Below are 15,324 nucleotides of genomic sequence, written 5' to 3' on the forward strand. Positions count from 1 at the left end.
AAAATCCCAGGGATTCTTAAACAATATATGAAATCATTAACTATAAATTAGAAGATATTTGTAGCATATATAACTATAAAGGAGAAAAGAGAGATAGTTTAGTAACAGTGGTTAAGATCATAACCACCTAGGATAGAATATCACTTACTTACTAGCTTTGTGATCTACAAATAACCTTTGACAAGTTATTTAACCTCTCTGTATCTCAATCTCCTAATTTGTAAAACAAAATTAATAATGATGTTTATCCCCTAGCTAAAACAAGAAAATTTACGCAATGTGCTCAGAACATTTCCTGGCATATAATAAGCTCTTAATAAGTGCATAATTATTACTTTTTAATTATTGTTCATGGGGCACCTGGGTGGCTCTGTTGGTTAAGTGTCTAACTTTGATTTCAGCTCAGGGCATGATCTCAGGTTTGTGAGATTGAACCCTGCATCATTGGGCTCTGTACTGCGTATGGAACCTGCTTAAGATTCTCTCTCTCCCTCTCCCCCTGCCCCTCCCCATCTCTCTCTCTCTTTCGATTTCCCTCCCTCTAAAAAAATTATTATTCATAATACATTGAAAATAATTTTTGTGAATCAAAATAGACTAACCATTCAATAGAAAAACACAGAAAGGCACCTCATTAAAAAAGGTATTTCTGAGAGCCACATACATGTGAGAAATGTTCAATCTCATAAGTAAGCTGATAAATACAAATTAAAACCAAAATGTGATACTATTCCATACCTATCAGCTGGAGAGAAAAAACGTGTCTACTATACTGTTGGTGAGGATACGAAGCAAGAAAACAATCATACAGTCAATTATACACTGAGTGGGATTGTCAACTAGATCAATCCCTTGAACATTCCCATATTCTATAACCTAGCAATTCTAATCTTAGGTTTATATCCTAGAGAGTATCTTGTGGTAATATGCCAGGAAATACATATACATATTATCATACAACATTATCTATAATAGCAAAATATTTAAAATCACTCAAATGTTCATCAAGAATAAACTGGATAAATAGTGGAAGAAAAAATGAATCACAGCTACACAAATTAACATGGATCTTACATATTTAATGTTGAGCAAAAGAAACATGTCACAACAAATATGTATTTCCATATATATAATATTCAAGAACATAAAAATGTTAAGAACAAAACAATATAATTCATGATATTAAAAAGATACACATACATATACAAAATATCAAGGAAAGCAAGAGAATAGTTTTCATAAATCTAGAGTAACAAAAGTTCACATGAAGCTCTTATGAGGAAGTTCATATATGTTTATGTATATCCTTTTGTACACATACTTTTTTCAATAAAAATACTTTTATAAAAGAATCAAAGAATGTGTTGCACAGTTGGAAAGCTGTCCCAAGTAGGTTTTAAATAAGAAAAGGCTTTAGGAGCATTTATTGTGATTATATTTTTGAAGAAAAAATATATATGAAAAACTCTGGAAGAATATCCATCAAAATGTGAATAGCAGTTACCTTCCCTTTGGGTAGCAATGAGGGTGAAGTGTGTAGCCATTAACTGTGTGGTCAATTTTGTAAAGTTATATTTTTAAGAAAATGTATTCAGCATACTAATAAGATAAACTAAAAAGAAAAAAAGAACCTTAAATGTAAAATGAAACTTAAATAACATCATTGTTTCATTAGTCCTCGTGAGTCTCTTCCCATGTAACTGTATAAACTTGTGCAATGCCATATTTAATGAATACATAGTATCCCACTGTACCCATGGATCAGCTTGATTTAATCAATATTTCTGGACATTTAGATTTTTTTCTTATTTGTTTTACAGGAGCATTCTTGCAATCCAATTTCCCATTATTTCCATAAAATCAATTTCTAGAAGGTGATTTGCTGGGTCATAACATAGGCAAAATTTTAAGGCCTAAAACACAGAGAGTTTTCACCATAATTTTGACAACAGTACACCAAAGGTAAATTTATTTATTTATTTATTTATTTGTTTGTTTGTTTGTTTGTTTATTATTTATTTATTTATTTATTTTAGAGAGAGTGAGAGAATGTGTGCACATGTGCGCTGGGCGAGGAGCAGAGGGAGAGGGACAGAATCCCCACAGAGCATGGGGACCAACATGGGTGTTGACCCCACAACCCTGAGACCATGACCTGAGCTGAAATCAAGCTGGAAGTTCAACCGACTGAGCCACCCAGGCACCCCACCAAAGGTATATTTATTATTCATATTATTCAATTACAAATTTTATTTAAACTCTCATTTGAATTTAAATTAAAAAAACAATAAAGACGCCCATGTCAGAAAAACAAAATCTCATTTAAAAGAATTGGTTACCCATGATCCCAGGGTCCCGGGATCTAGTCCCACATAGGGCTCATTGCTCAGTGGAAAGCCTGCTTCTCCCTCTGCCTGCTGCTCCCCCTGCTTGGGCTTTCTCTCACTCTCTCCCTCTCTCTGATAAACAAACAAACAAACAAACAAAAAAACAAATAAATAAATAAAATCTTTAAAAATAAATAAATAAAGATTTGGTTTTCTAAATTAGACATAATCTCAACAATTCCACAAGTTCCAATGTGGGGTCAGACTTGTTCTCTTGCCAAAAAGAAGGAAGTGTAGAATGGCAAAGTATCTCAAGAAAAGAATGCATCCTATACATCTCTGTAACCCCATACTAGTATCTTCGTATGTGGGAGTGCTTAAAGAGTGTTTAGTTAGCTGAAAATTACTAAATTCACCTGATTCACAGGAGATTTTCACTTTCCTGGGGATACCCAGGAAAGCTAGAAGCAACTACTTAATAGAAACAATAAGACATCAATAAAATAATCCCAAATAATCCACAACTTATTTTCAACAATTTACGTTATCACACTTGCTGATGGGAGTGCCAACATCTAAACCAGGACAGGTTCCTTATTGGAACAACACATTTACACCCTTCTTGCATCATCAATGTGAAAATTGTATATTCAGTTTGGCCACCAATTAGGCTAAAAGATATAAAATCAAGTTGGAGAGGGATTAGACATATAGTAATTCTCTAAGTGTAAGTTTACTGGGAAAAATAGCAGATATAAATAATCTGAAGATCTTCATTTATCTTGACAGTTCATAAATGAATCACAAGCTATCAGTACTGAGGCTGTGTGATAGCACAGGACTGTGAGTCAGTAACTGATTTTATGCCAGAGAGCACAATTCACACGTGAGATTGGAGACAACATTACTGATTAGAATGGAGATTAGGAAAATTCAGCCAAGTCATAGAGAGAGACATGCAGATCTAAAAGACTAATGATGCTCCCTTATGGGTATGTTGGACTTCTTTTCTGTAGAGTAGAATAATTTAAACTCTGTTACTCTCTTTTGATGGGGTCAAACTTCATTAGATTGAGTCCAAACTCCTCTATATTTTAAATGGCAGTGCACTTATTGTGATGAGCATTGGGTACTGTATGGAAGTGTTGAATCACTAAATTGTACACCTGAAACCATTATTACATTGTATTAGTTAACTGGAATATAAATAAAAACTTTAAAAAATAAAAGCATACAGAATTCCACAAATGTTAGGGTGATGTTAGGAGAAGAAAAATGAGAGTTCTAGCTTAAATGAAACTCTATTTGATTATTTTAAAAATTTGTTTTAACTTAAAATAATAAAGATAATGTTAACATGTAAAAATAAATAAATAAATGAAAACTTTAAAAAAGATATATTGCATGGGCAGACAGAAAATTTTAAAAACAAAAAGTCATTATTTTTGTTTATATAGGCTGTATCCTTCATTTTATAGATTTTGTAAGAGTAATTTTTATGAAGCTATTCATGAAAATTGCTTGTGATTTTGTAAGAAACTTTCCTTATTAAAGGTATCTTTATAATCTCTTGTGCATTTACTGAGAGGAGAAATCATTTTCTTCATTCTGTGTGATTTGTAAAAGAACACGTGAATAATCATTAATTTAGTCATTCATCGAACAATTATTAAAAACCTACTAGATGCAAAAGCACAACACTGGAATCTGCAAGAGCTATAAAGGTTTTAAACATGCAGTTCCTATGCTCAAGAAAAATATATAATAAAATAATAAAATAAAACCATGTTTCCAAAACAAGCAGTGTCAAATGCTATAAGAAAGGTATAGATAAATTACAATTGGTTGTTAGAAATATGAAAACACCTCAAGCTAGAGGAACCCAGCAATTTCATGAAGGTGGCATTTCAGCTGAACTTTGAGGATGGATGGGAGAGGCAAACTATAAAGAGACTGTAGTGTGATAAAAAGCATAGGGAATATAAATGCATAACACTTAATTTAATTTAGAGTGTGGGTTGTAAATGAAAAGCATGAAAACCCATGGCTGAAAAGGTAGGAGAACTGGATCACTACCACTTAATCCCCTGCTGGGTGTATTTTGGAGTCAGCAAGTTTCTTGGTTAGAGGAATGACTTTACCAAAGCCATGTGTTAGAGAATCTGGCAAAATTTCAGGCGTGTTTAGGATAAAGTAGACTATAAAAGACTGGAAGACAGGCCTTACAAGACAGAATACTATTGCAGGAAGTCTGGTAAGATAATGATGGTAGGAATATAGAGTAAGATAATGACAGTATGAATGACAGAATGAAGGAACATATTGACCACTACCAGTAATATCTTTGATTGCTCCAGACAAAAGATTTGCATCCATTGCCCTTTCTCTTATTTAATTTGGAATTTTTCCCCAAATCTTCTGGATAGCTCAATGTATACCTTTCAGGAGAGAATTATAAAAATGATTCTTAAATTCTTGCCAGGATCTTTCTCAGATGTGGAAATCTGCAGTAATTATAAGACAGCTCAGTCCAGAACTGAGGGAGCTAGTAGCCTGCTTCAGGGCACAGAAAAAAGTAAAAGGCAGAAAGGTTAAAGATAACTTCAAGTAGTTACACTTGAATTGTATCTCAGAGCAACTCCAGAAACCTTTGTGTGACTTCCTTAATAGTTCCATGCTTTATAATGGCTATATTAGTCTGATATTCAGTTGTGGAAGAACAAGTGATAAGAAGCAGAGGTGCCGAGTACCTTTGAGGGACACCTCAGAAGAGAGATGCTATGACAGAGGGCAGCTGTTGAGAGCCACTTGTCGGGGCTCTAGCCTCTCACTCCCACTACCAGAACCTCAGAAACTTTCTAAAGTTTCTTTGGAGATCCACCAAAGGGAACTTACAGGGAAAATAGCTTACACAATGTTCAGAAAAGTTAAAATACTTAAAGGGCTCTACTCCCTAAATACCATCCCAGAATGGATCATCCCTGAGGGAAAGTAGGTAGGACTCACCATCTACTTTATTACTGTATTTAAAGAACAGGTGGAAAATTTTGGTCTTCGCATGTATTCCTAATTGAGGGGAAAAAGAATAGCAATTTCCTGCCATCCTGGGACAGAAGGGGCTTAGAGGTTCTGAAACTCTGGGGATGTGACTTAAGGAAGCTGTAGAAACCTTGATTCATAACTCAGCCTTCAAATTTCTGGTAGGGAATATGGCATTGAAAAAGAAGGTTAAGTGCACATGCATCAAAATCTATAGCTGTTTCTTATCAACTGTCACAGATATCTAGCCCAGAGATTATTTCTGCCTAGCTGATACCTTGCATAGCATGATTTATATATAAATATGTGATATATATAAATCATGTTATATATCTATCTTATCTCTATCTATCCATCCTTTTTAAAAAAAAATGTATGGAGTACCTAGGATCTTGGAATCAAATTCAGTGCACAGAAGGGTTGGCATAGAGAGGCAAATTCACACAAAACGCTGAATGTTTACAAAGGGATTTCTCATTCAGTTTGATTTGATTAGCAATAATCTTTGAATCTAATTTCTTAGGTAATGTTTCTTTCATCATTTGCCATGGTAGCAAGCTGATGAACACTTCATTTACATTTTTATTAGCCTATAAAGCTTTTCCTGCTTATGCTCTTTTGCCTCACCCCCAAAGCAGTACTTAAGGTTTAATAATAGCTAATTGAATCTATGGCAAAGACTTGAGTACGAAAAAAGTGACACTCAAGGTAATGTCCTCTTGTATCAATCTTACAATTGATACCAGTTAAGGTACTGCTTCTGAAACCATAAAATGACTGATTATGATATATAATCTATGATCCTGTCTCAATCTCTAGACCAAAAGCCTAGACAGTAGGAGACTGTCTCCTTGCCTTTAATAAACAGTATTCTGTAATACTGAGCACATTTGGTAATTAGGACATAGAGCTTCTTAGTTTTGACTTCTGAGAAAACCACTTTTGAATGCCACAGGAGATGTGGTGTTTCTAAATCAGGTCTCAGTTCTCAAAGACTATGCGTATAATAAAGGTTTAGTTTCAGATTTAACCATTTGATATGAAGGTATATTAAACTTTGGCATCACAGATCTGCAAATGACTATTCAGACCACGTTTAGAGTTCATGCCAAAGAATGATAACTAGAGGGGCGCCTGGGTGACTCAGTCTGTTAAGCATCTGTCTTCAGCTCAGGTCATGATCCCAGGGTCCTGGGATCTGGCCCCATGTCAGCTCCCTGTTCAGCGGGGAGTCTGCTTCTCCCTCTGCCTCTCCGCCCCCCTCCCCCACTTCAAGGTCTCTCTCACTCACTCTCTCTCTGCCTGAAGTAATTAAATAAGATCTTAAAAGAAATGAATGGTAATTAGAATACCTATCAATCATTAATGGCATTCACTAGAGTGATATTTGAACAATTATAATAATGTACATTAATTGGTATCTTTGGCCCTTGCTATGCTTTTTGTACCTGAATTGTAGTAGCCCATGATGTTCATATAGGATTTATTTCTCCACCTGCAAAATTTTGGGAGACATCAGAGATAAGGCAAAGGTGCCGCACACTGTGAAATGACAGAGGGTTCTGTTTTTCTAATTCAGAATGGAGTTCATTAGGGACCACTGCCTATTCATTAGACTGGAGGCAGATCTGATACTTTTTAGTTATAAAACTCCTGAGCACTCTATCTCTTTAAGAGAGAGAGAGAAAAAGAAAGAGGGAGAGAGCACATTTTATAATTCCAAGCATTCACTTGTTTGTGCCTTTGGGGAGAAAACTAAAGCCATTTTAAAAGAAATAACTTAGAGAGAGTCAGAAGCTTCATGGTAAACAAAACTCTCTCCTGAAACAGATGATTTACTTAAGAATGAACTGGAACAACATCAATTGCATTTCCTTGAAATCAGAAATAAATTTCAAAATAACTGGGAAGAATTTCTGAAGCAGTGTTTGGGTAAGTGTTCACAATCTGAAAAAAGGATAAGGTAGGATAGAATAAATTCAACTATTAAAATAATACTCTCACCTGCACCAAGTGTATATGAAACTGTGACTTTCTATGGAAATAAAACACTCCACAACCCTTATACATTATATATTGTGCCATCCCAGACATGCTTTTCAGCCTGCTATTCAAACAGTTGTCTACAGCTACAGATAATTGATTTGTCTCCTGATAACTTTAGAAACTACTGCATGAAACACCAAAGTGTAACATCTTTTACAAGAGTTATTTGACGAAGCATAAAGTGTTTTACACTTGGGGGATGTTTGTGTGTGTGTGTGTGTGTGTGATATGTGTGTGTGTGTGATATATGTGTATGTTGTGTGCTAACAGACATGCATTATACATCCATGGGTTTTGGTGCCCATATACTAAGTACCATATAAAGTTATTCTTGAATCAATTAATGTTGCTTAAATTGTATATGTAACAATGTCTGGGCTTTAGATAGTAAGATATTCAGTTTATGCTTTGTTTTCTGAATACGTTTTTTGTGCCTTATGGGTGTAAGCCTATTTTAGCAACACATACAAGAGTCAAAAAGGAACAATTGTTCTTTTATTTACAAGACTACAGATTTGAAGTAGATAACCAGGTTTGAGTTCTACTCATCTCATTTATTTATTGTCTGAATGGTCCTGTGGAAGTCATTTAACTTCTCCAATCATTAGTTTCCTCATTGATAAACTAAGCATAATGGTAGCTATCTAACAGGAGAGCCAAATGACAAATGCATGTGAATAATCAAGCACTACCAAATATGAGCTACTATTTTTCATTTTCCACGGTTGCAGGAGCACATGACACATGTGCCTCCTGGATGCAGAGGGGAGAAGAGGGTTTCATGCATTTTTGGAGTTTGCTGACAGGATCTTGGGCCTTGTATAAAGCAGCATATGCACATGTACTGATGGATAAATCAGGGAGAAGTAGTGAGACTTGGGACAAGCACTATTAGCCTCCTTTTCAAAGCACAGTAAGCCTAAATCTGAGTCTCAAATTGCAATCAGCATGTCTAGGAAGCCACAGCACATGTTCTCTTCTATTATTGAAAGAGACAGCTGCCTAGTCAATGTAAATTTTATTGTAAAATTGATAATAGAATTCACAATTATGGGAGGACAAACACACTTGAGACACTAATGGCAGTTCTGAATTTGATATGTGCAAAGAGGGCTGTCAGACTTAGCATCAGTTGTCGTTGCACACAGAAAGGTGGGCAATAAAAGAAGGTGACTACTAATGAAAGGGAACTCCCACTGATCCACTGCCACCATCTCTGCTAACCAAGAGTGAAAAATAGGAGAGAAATCAGCATCTAAATTTTTGGTATAATAAGTAAAAACTGTATGTATTTTATCTCATTGTACTCATGGTACTTTCTACAACATTTGATACCCAGGATCCTTTATCTACTGAAATTCTCTATACTCCTAATTATTGTAATAGTACAATCTCCTTGTTTTCCTCACATCACTGTGACCAATCCTTCTTTGTCCCTCGATGGCTGTTCAGTAATTTCTCAAGTCTCTATGGATAGGGGCTCTGTGCCTCACTATCTATTAGGCTCAATTTATAACTTTCAGCTATCTTGGTTTCAAATATCATCTCTTCACATATAATTTTCAACTTCACGTATAATTTTCAACTTCTCCATTGACTGGTAGTTGTGTATTTCTAAATGATTAATGAATATTGCCACTTGAAATTTGGATGTTGTCAGTAGATCAACATGTTGGAGCTAATTGATTTCTCCTCCAAATTGATGCCGTTACCCAATCTTTTTATCTCTCTGTTTAATCATCATATCATCACTCTGGAATCCATTCTAAACACTTTGTTCAAAGAAATCCTCTTCAATACATTATTTATCAAATCTCCAGGCATTATCTTGTTTAAAAAGTCTCAGTGGCTTGTCATCTCCTGTTGGGAAAAAATCCTATTGGCTGTGTCTTTAAAAAGCAAGAATTTCTGTCTTCTAGTCTCTTCAACAAATGGTGTTGGGAAAATTGGACAGCCACATGCAGAAGAATGAAACGGGACCATTTCCTTACACCACACACAAAAAGAAACTCAAAATGGTTGAAAGACCTAAATGTGCAACAGGAGTCCATCAAAATCCTAAAGGAGAACACAGGCAGCTACCTCTTTGACCTTAGCCATAGCAACTTCTTCCTAGAAACATCACCAAACGCAAGGGAAGCAAGGGCAAAAATGAACCACTGGGACTTCATCAAGATAAAAAGCTTTTGCACAGTAAAAGAAACAGTCAACAAAAGCAAAAGACAACCAACAGAATGGGAGAAGATATTTGCAAATGACATATCAGATAAAGGGCTAGTATCCAAAATCTATAAAGAACTTATCAAACTCAACACCCAAAGAACAAATGATCCAATCAAGAAATGGGCAGAAGACATGAACAGACATTTCTGCAAAGAAGACATCCAAATGGCCAACAGACACATGAAAAAGTGCTCAACATCGTTTGGCATCAGGGAAATCCAAATCAAAACCTCAATGAGATACCACCTCACACCCGTCAGAATGGCTAAAATTAACAAGTGAAGAAACGACAGATGTTGGCAGGGATGCGGAGAAAGGGGAACCCTCCTACACTGTTGGTGAGAATGCAACCTGGTGCAGCCACTCTGGAAAATAGTATGGAGGTTCCTCAAAAAGTTGAAAATAGAGCTGCCCTATGACCCAGCAATTGCACTACTGGGTATTTACCCCAAAGATACAAATGTAGGGATCTGAAGGGGTACGTGCACCCCAATGTTTATAGCAGCAATGTCCACAATAGCCAAACTGTGGAAAGAGCCAAGATGTCCATCGACAGATGAATGGATAAAGAAGATGTGGTATATATATATACAATGGAATATTATGCAGCCATCAAAAGGAATGAAATCTTGCCATTTGCAACATGGATGGAACTGGAGGGTATTATGTTGAGCAAAATAAGTCAATCAGAGAAAGACTTGTATCATATGATCTCACTGATATGAGGAATTCTTAATCTCAGGAAACAAACTGAGGGTTGCTAGAGTGGTGGGGGGTGGGAGGGATGGGGTGGCTGGGTGATAGACATTGGGGAGGGTATGTGCTATGGTGAGCGCTGTGAATTGTGTAAGACTGTTGAATCACAGACCTGTACCTCTGAAACAAATAATACATCATATGTTAAAAAGAGAAAAGAAGAAGATAATAGGAAGGGAAAAATGAAGGGGGGAAATCGGAGGGGGAGATGAACCATGAGAGACTATGGACTCTGAGAAACAAACTGAGGGTTCTAGAGGGGAGGGGGTTGGGGAGATGGGTTAGCCTAGTGATGGGTATTAAAGAGGGCATGTACTGAATGGAGCACTGGGTGTATACACAATGAATCATGGAACACTACCTCAAAAACTAATAATGTAATATATGGTGATTAACATAACATAATAAAATTTAAAAAAAGAATTTCCATCTTTTATTTATCTCTTTATCTACCACACCATCTAGGCATGTGTGTTACACATCATAAACTACAATAATTGCTTATTGAATTGAATTAAACTCCTTGGACTTTTATTCTCAGTTTCCTTAGTCTGGTCCATTCCCAACATCCAAATTTACTTGTAGGGACTCTTCACAATCTGTTCATCTAGCATTATATTCACTCTCCGCTAAATGTGTTCAGCTCATTCTTCTTACCATATCTGGACATGATTCCTCTCTTCTCTGTCCAGTTCTCACTACTCTTTAAAGTTCAGCTCAATTTCAAAACCTCTCTCATAAATCCTTCCCCAACTCTTTCAGTCCACGTTGATTTCTATTCCCAGTGAATTCCTAACACTCCTCACTTTGTGTTGTTATTTCTTGCTAGGTTTCTAATTGTTCCTAGTTACCAAAGTCACTCTGATCTTTGACTCTTTTCCCTTCCGTCCGTACTATTTTACTTTTGAATTGTTTATATAATTTTTCCTGTGTATTAATTTTGTGTGTCCAGCTACACTATAATGTCTTTAGAAGAAAAAAGTATGTCATATTTTCTTATATCATTCCCATATTCTAGCACTATGCTATGGAAAAAGTAGAGGTTCAAAAATATTTATTAAATGAATGAATGAATATGGGGGAAGAAAATATATTAAAAGTGAGTATTGCAATTAATAGCTTTGGAAAAATAATTCAAAGAAAATAATTTTGCATTTTGAATATGATGCTTGTAGGTTTTTTGAATATCATTTTCTTTTATTATCTGATTTGTACCTTAATTAGTCCATTAGATAAGAAGAGAATAAAGGTTAATGTATATAAAACCTGTTTTATGCACCAGCAGTGATTGACAATAAAAGTCACTAAATGTTATACAACAGCTAATAAAGGAAGTTGGAGAATCCATGAAGAAATGCAAGACAAGAGTAGAAACCTATCTGGAATGATTTTGGTAAAGTTTGCCCTAAGGCTGGTAGAATTATATTTCCTTCCACACTATGATTTACAAAGCAAAAAAAGAGTATTTGAATAGGAAATGAAGAGACCAAGCTCTTCACCACCTTACTTTTGAAACTTGTAAGTCTATCCCTTACAAATGTAATCAGCTCAGCAGTAGACAAAAAGGATTTTGTTTTGCAAAACATATTCTGCCATTCCCCTCCCCACCACTGAATTAAGAGGTTGAACATATCTCGCTGGAACTGAACGTCTACCTTGCCAATTCTTCCATGCAGACTTCTTAATGTTTACCTTCCATTTACTTTATCACTGGCCTCAGTTGTTTTCTTTTTTGGAAAACACTGATATTTAGGTGATTCTAATGAAATTTGCCCTTTATAACAGATTCATTTATATTTACAGTGAATCTCACCAAAAGATCTATTTTGGGGGGAGAAATAAGATATAGTAAAGGGTGGAAATGTCAGCATGAAGGAAACTATTTTGCTCTCAATGAGATATGTTAATATTTATTGAATGTAAGAGCGCTTTAAAGTGACTCTGTTGGGCACCTGGGTGGCTCAGATGGTTAAGCGTCTGCCTTCGGCTCAGGTCATGATCCCAGAGTCCTGGGATCAAGTCCCGCATCGGGCTCTCTGCTCCTTGGGAGCCTGCTTCTCCCTCTGCTTCTCTCTCTCTCTCTCCTTCTCCCTCTCTCTCTCCCTCTGTCTCTCATGAATAAATAAATAAAAAAATCTTAAAAAAAATAAAGTGACTCTGTTAAGGGAAGTGGATCAAACCCATTTTATAGGTTTTATATATGATTTTATATGCAGCTCTACTTGCTCACAGTTGGCGTGTGTGTGTGTGTGTGTGTGTGTTAGCAAAGAAAGTACAATTTAACTTGTAACATGACTAAAAGGGAGAACTAGATAACTATTTAATAATAAAGATATTGTGTTTATCACTAATACTACAGTGTGAAAATCATGAGATTTTGAGTAAACTGACCAGGATTCCAGACATGGCTCTTTTTCTCAATGGCTTTGCAATATCTAAAGACAATGACTATAGAAGAGCCATGGTTTTATATCTATCAAATGGCAGTGACATTAAAAACTATTTCATGAGGATTTGTGAGTAGATTAAATAAATAATATAAAATGCTTTGTATGTATAAAATTAATATTTTAGTAATTAAATCTAAGACAAGATCCAGAGTCCTTCCCTTGGTGTTTAAAAGCACTTTGTGATCTTGTTTGTAACCATCCACCCGACCTCATCTCCATCACTCTATCTCTAGCTCACACCACACTAATAACTTTGGTTTACTTGTGTCCCTGAAACACAACTAATTCTTTTCTGCCACAGGGTCTTTGCATGTGTTATCACATATATTTTATATACAGTTTTACTATATAGTTTATTTTAAATGGTGCCCACTTCTCTACTCTTTTCATTTTAACGTGTTTTATTATTTTTCTAGTACTTACTACTAACTGACATTATGTTTTCTTTTCTTTATTGTCTATCTCATTCTCTACAACTAAATTCCAAGAAAATGGAGTTTTGCCTATTTTTTTGCTACTCTCACCTCAGAACTAGAACACTATCTGTGGCACAACAGATGCTTAATAAATCAAATAATACACAAGCGAATGAATGAAAGAATGATCTTTCACTGAGTCCTTAATCTACATGAGGCAATCTGCAAAGTGCTTTATATGGATTATCTAATTTAATCATTACAATAAACCTATTATAATTTCTATTTCATAAATGAAGAAAACAGAGATGACAATAATTTGTTTGAGGTAAACACAGTAAGTGATTGCCTGACTCCAAAATCTATGCTTTTAATCACTTCTATAAAGCCCGTGTGTATCCAGCCATCTTTATATTAATTGATGTTTGATTATATTGTTACAAAACAGCCTGCATTAACTATCAAAAGAGCATTTATATAGCTTAACTTGATCCTCAAAATAAATGTATGTATTCAAGTAGCTAAAAAATAAGCCAACTCCTAGAATCTGAAAAGCCAGCCTTTGAAAATAGTTCAGAACAAGAATCAAAAGAGCTAGGTTTGTTTTCACAGGTGACCAAGGTGAGACTTACCTCCAGGTGACCAGCTATTGTAGCAATATGGAGGGCAGTGAGGCCACCATACCCAACCTGCTGTATGTCAGCTCCACTGTGAAGCAGAGAAGTGATCAATTCTGCACTGTCCTGTAAAGAAACACATCTTTAGTGTTACTTTTCTACTAATAGCAGGTTTGGGCACTGTGCAACAGGATATATTGATTCCCTGACTGTCAGCCAGTTTAGGCGCTCAAAGAAAACCTAAGTGTGATTTCTGGTATAAGAGCACATGAGACAGCAGAGAGCAGCTCTCAAATGCTTGAAACGTAGGAACAAATGACAAGGCTATTCAGTTTCAATCAATCCTCTACCACTTGACCATAAAAGATAGAAAGGACATTACCTATGGTGAGGCTCTTGCAAACTCAACTCAGTCTTATGTGTAGGTCACTCCGAAAAATGTGCTTTCCCTGGCAACTGCATGATTGGACTGACTGCAGTGGACTATTTCCTGGTAATTCAGTAATTGCTTCTTCTCTACATATGTGTCATGGTTCCTGTACACATTAAAGACACATAGTGTCATGGCCCTATACATAATTAATCAGTAGTGTCTTTCTTAACTCATTTTAACAGTGAAAATGTTTTGAAGTAATATTTAGGCCTTTGAATTAGAATAATTTATGCAATGGCCAAAGTGATCCTTACTTTCCTTGTACTATTATTTGCAGTGTATCTCTGTCCTTAGAAAGACAGGGAACTTTTCACAATACTAAGAGCAATTTACATTCACTGAATTTTTATTATGTAATTAACTTTTCATATGCATTAACTTATTTAAACCTGGTACATGGTAGCGCTTTAAAAATGCTTAATAAAAAAATAAAATAAAAAATAAGTATTTCTCTAAATTGCCTATGAAAAAAATACTATTATATACCTTATTTTGTAAGTCAGAACACTCAAAAGAGTGATATGGAAGGTCACATATTCATAATACCCCACAATTGGAAGGGAATGCAAAGAACAGTCTTCATGTTTGATCCTCTCTCTCAAAGTAAGAATTCAAACCATAACTTCTTTAATACTTGGCCCACCAACAACTCAAACACAGTCTGTGGCAAGAAAGTCAAGTCTTCATGAGATAGGTCATTGCACTTATCCATAAACATATTATTTCAAATACTGTTGGTGAAGAAAATCCTCTCATTTAAAAAAAAAGTTTGATTTCTTAATCCTGTTACACATAATTGAAGGTTATAAAAAAGAAGTTATAAAAAAGTGAAAAAACTTTGGTAAAGAATTCTAAATAGCAAAATTAATGTTATAGTTTCCAAATTTTCTACTCTGCACACCTGTTCTACTAAATAAGTTAAAGATTTTGTGTTCCTCTACTATTCCATTGGCTCCTTCTGTTCAGATATAGACCTGCATTTTCTCCATTCTTTTTTTTTTCCACTAAAGCTAAGCT

The 15,324-nt window shown here is 35.3% G+C and overlaps 1 protein-coding gene across 1 annotated transcript in view; it reads right to left on the minus strand.

Annotated features, from left to right (window-relative positions):
• The window catches only part of TNNI3K (TNNI3 interacting kinase), a 314,577-nt gene that overhangs the window by 254,121 nt on the left and 45,132 nt on the right, over positions 1-15,324 (minus strand). Inside the window, exon 5 of the mRNA XM_028102541.2 lies at positions 13,890-14,000. Coding sequence (XP_027958342.1) covers positions 13,890-14,000 — 111 coding nt within the window. The remainder of the gene's footprint in view (positions 1-13,889; positions 14,001-15,324) is intronic.

The sequence above is a fragment of the Eumetopias jubatus genome, unplaced genomic scaffold (genome assembly GCF_037043125.1).
Source record: "Eumetopias jubatus isolate StellerSeaLion01/CBP00866 unplaced genomic scaffold, mEumJub1_p1.0 scaffold_4, whole genome shotgun sequence".
Lineage (NCBI taxonomy): Eukaryota > Metazoa > Chordata > Mammalia > Carnivora > Otariidae > Eumetopias > Eumetopias jubatus.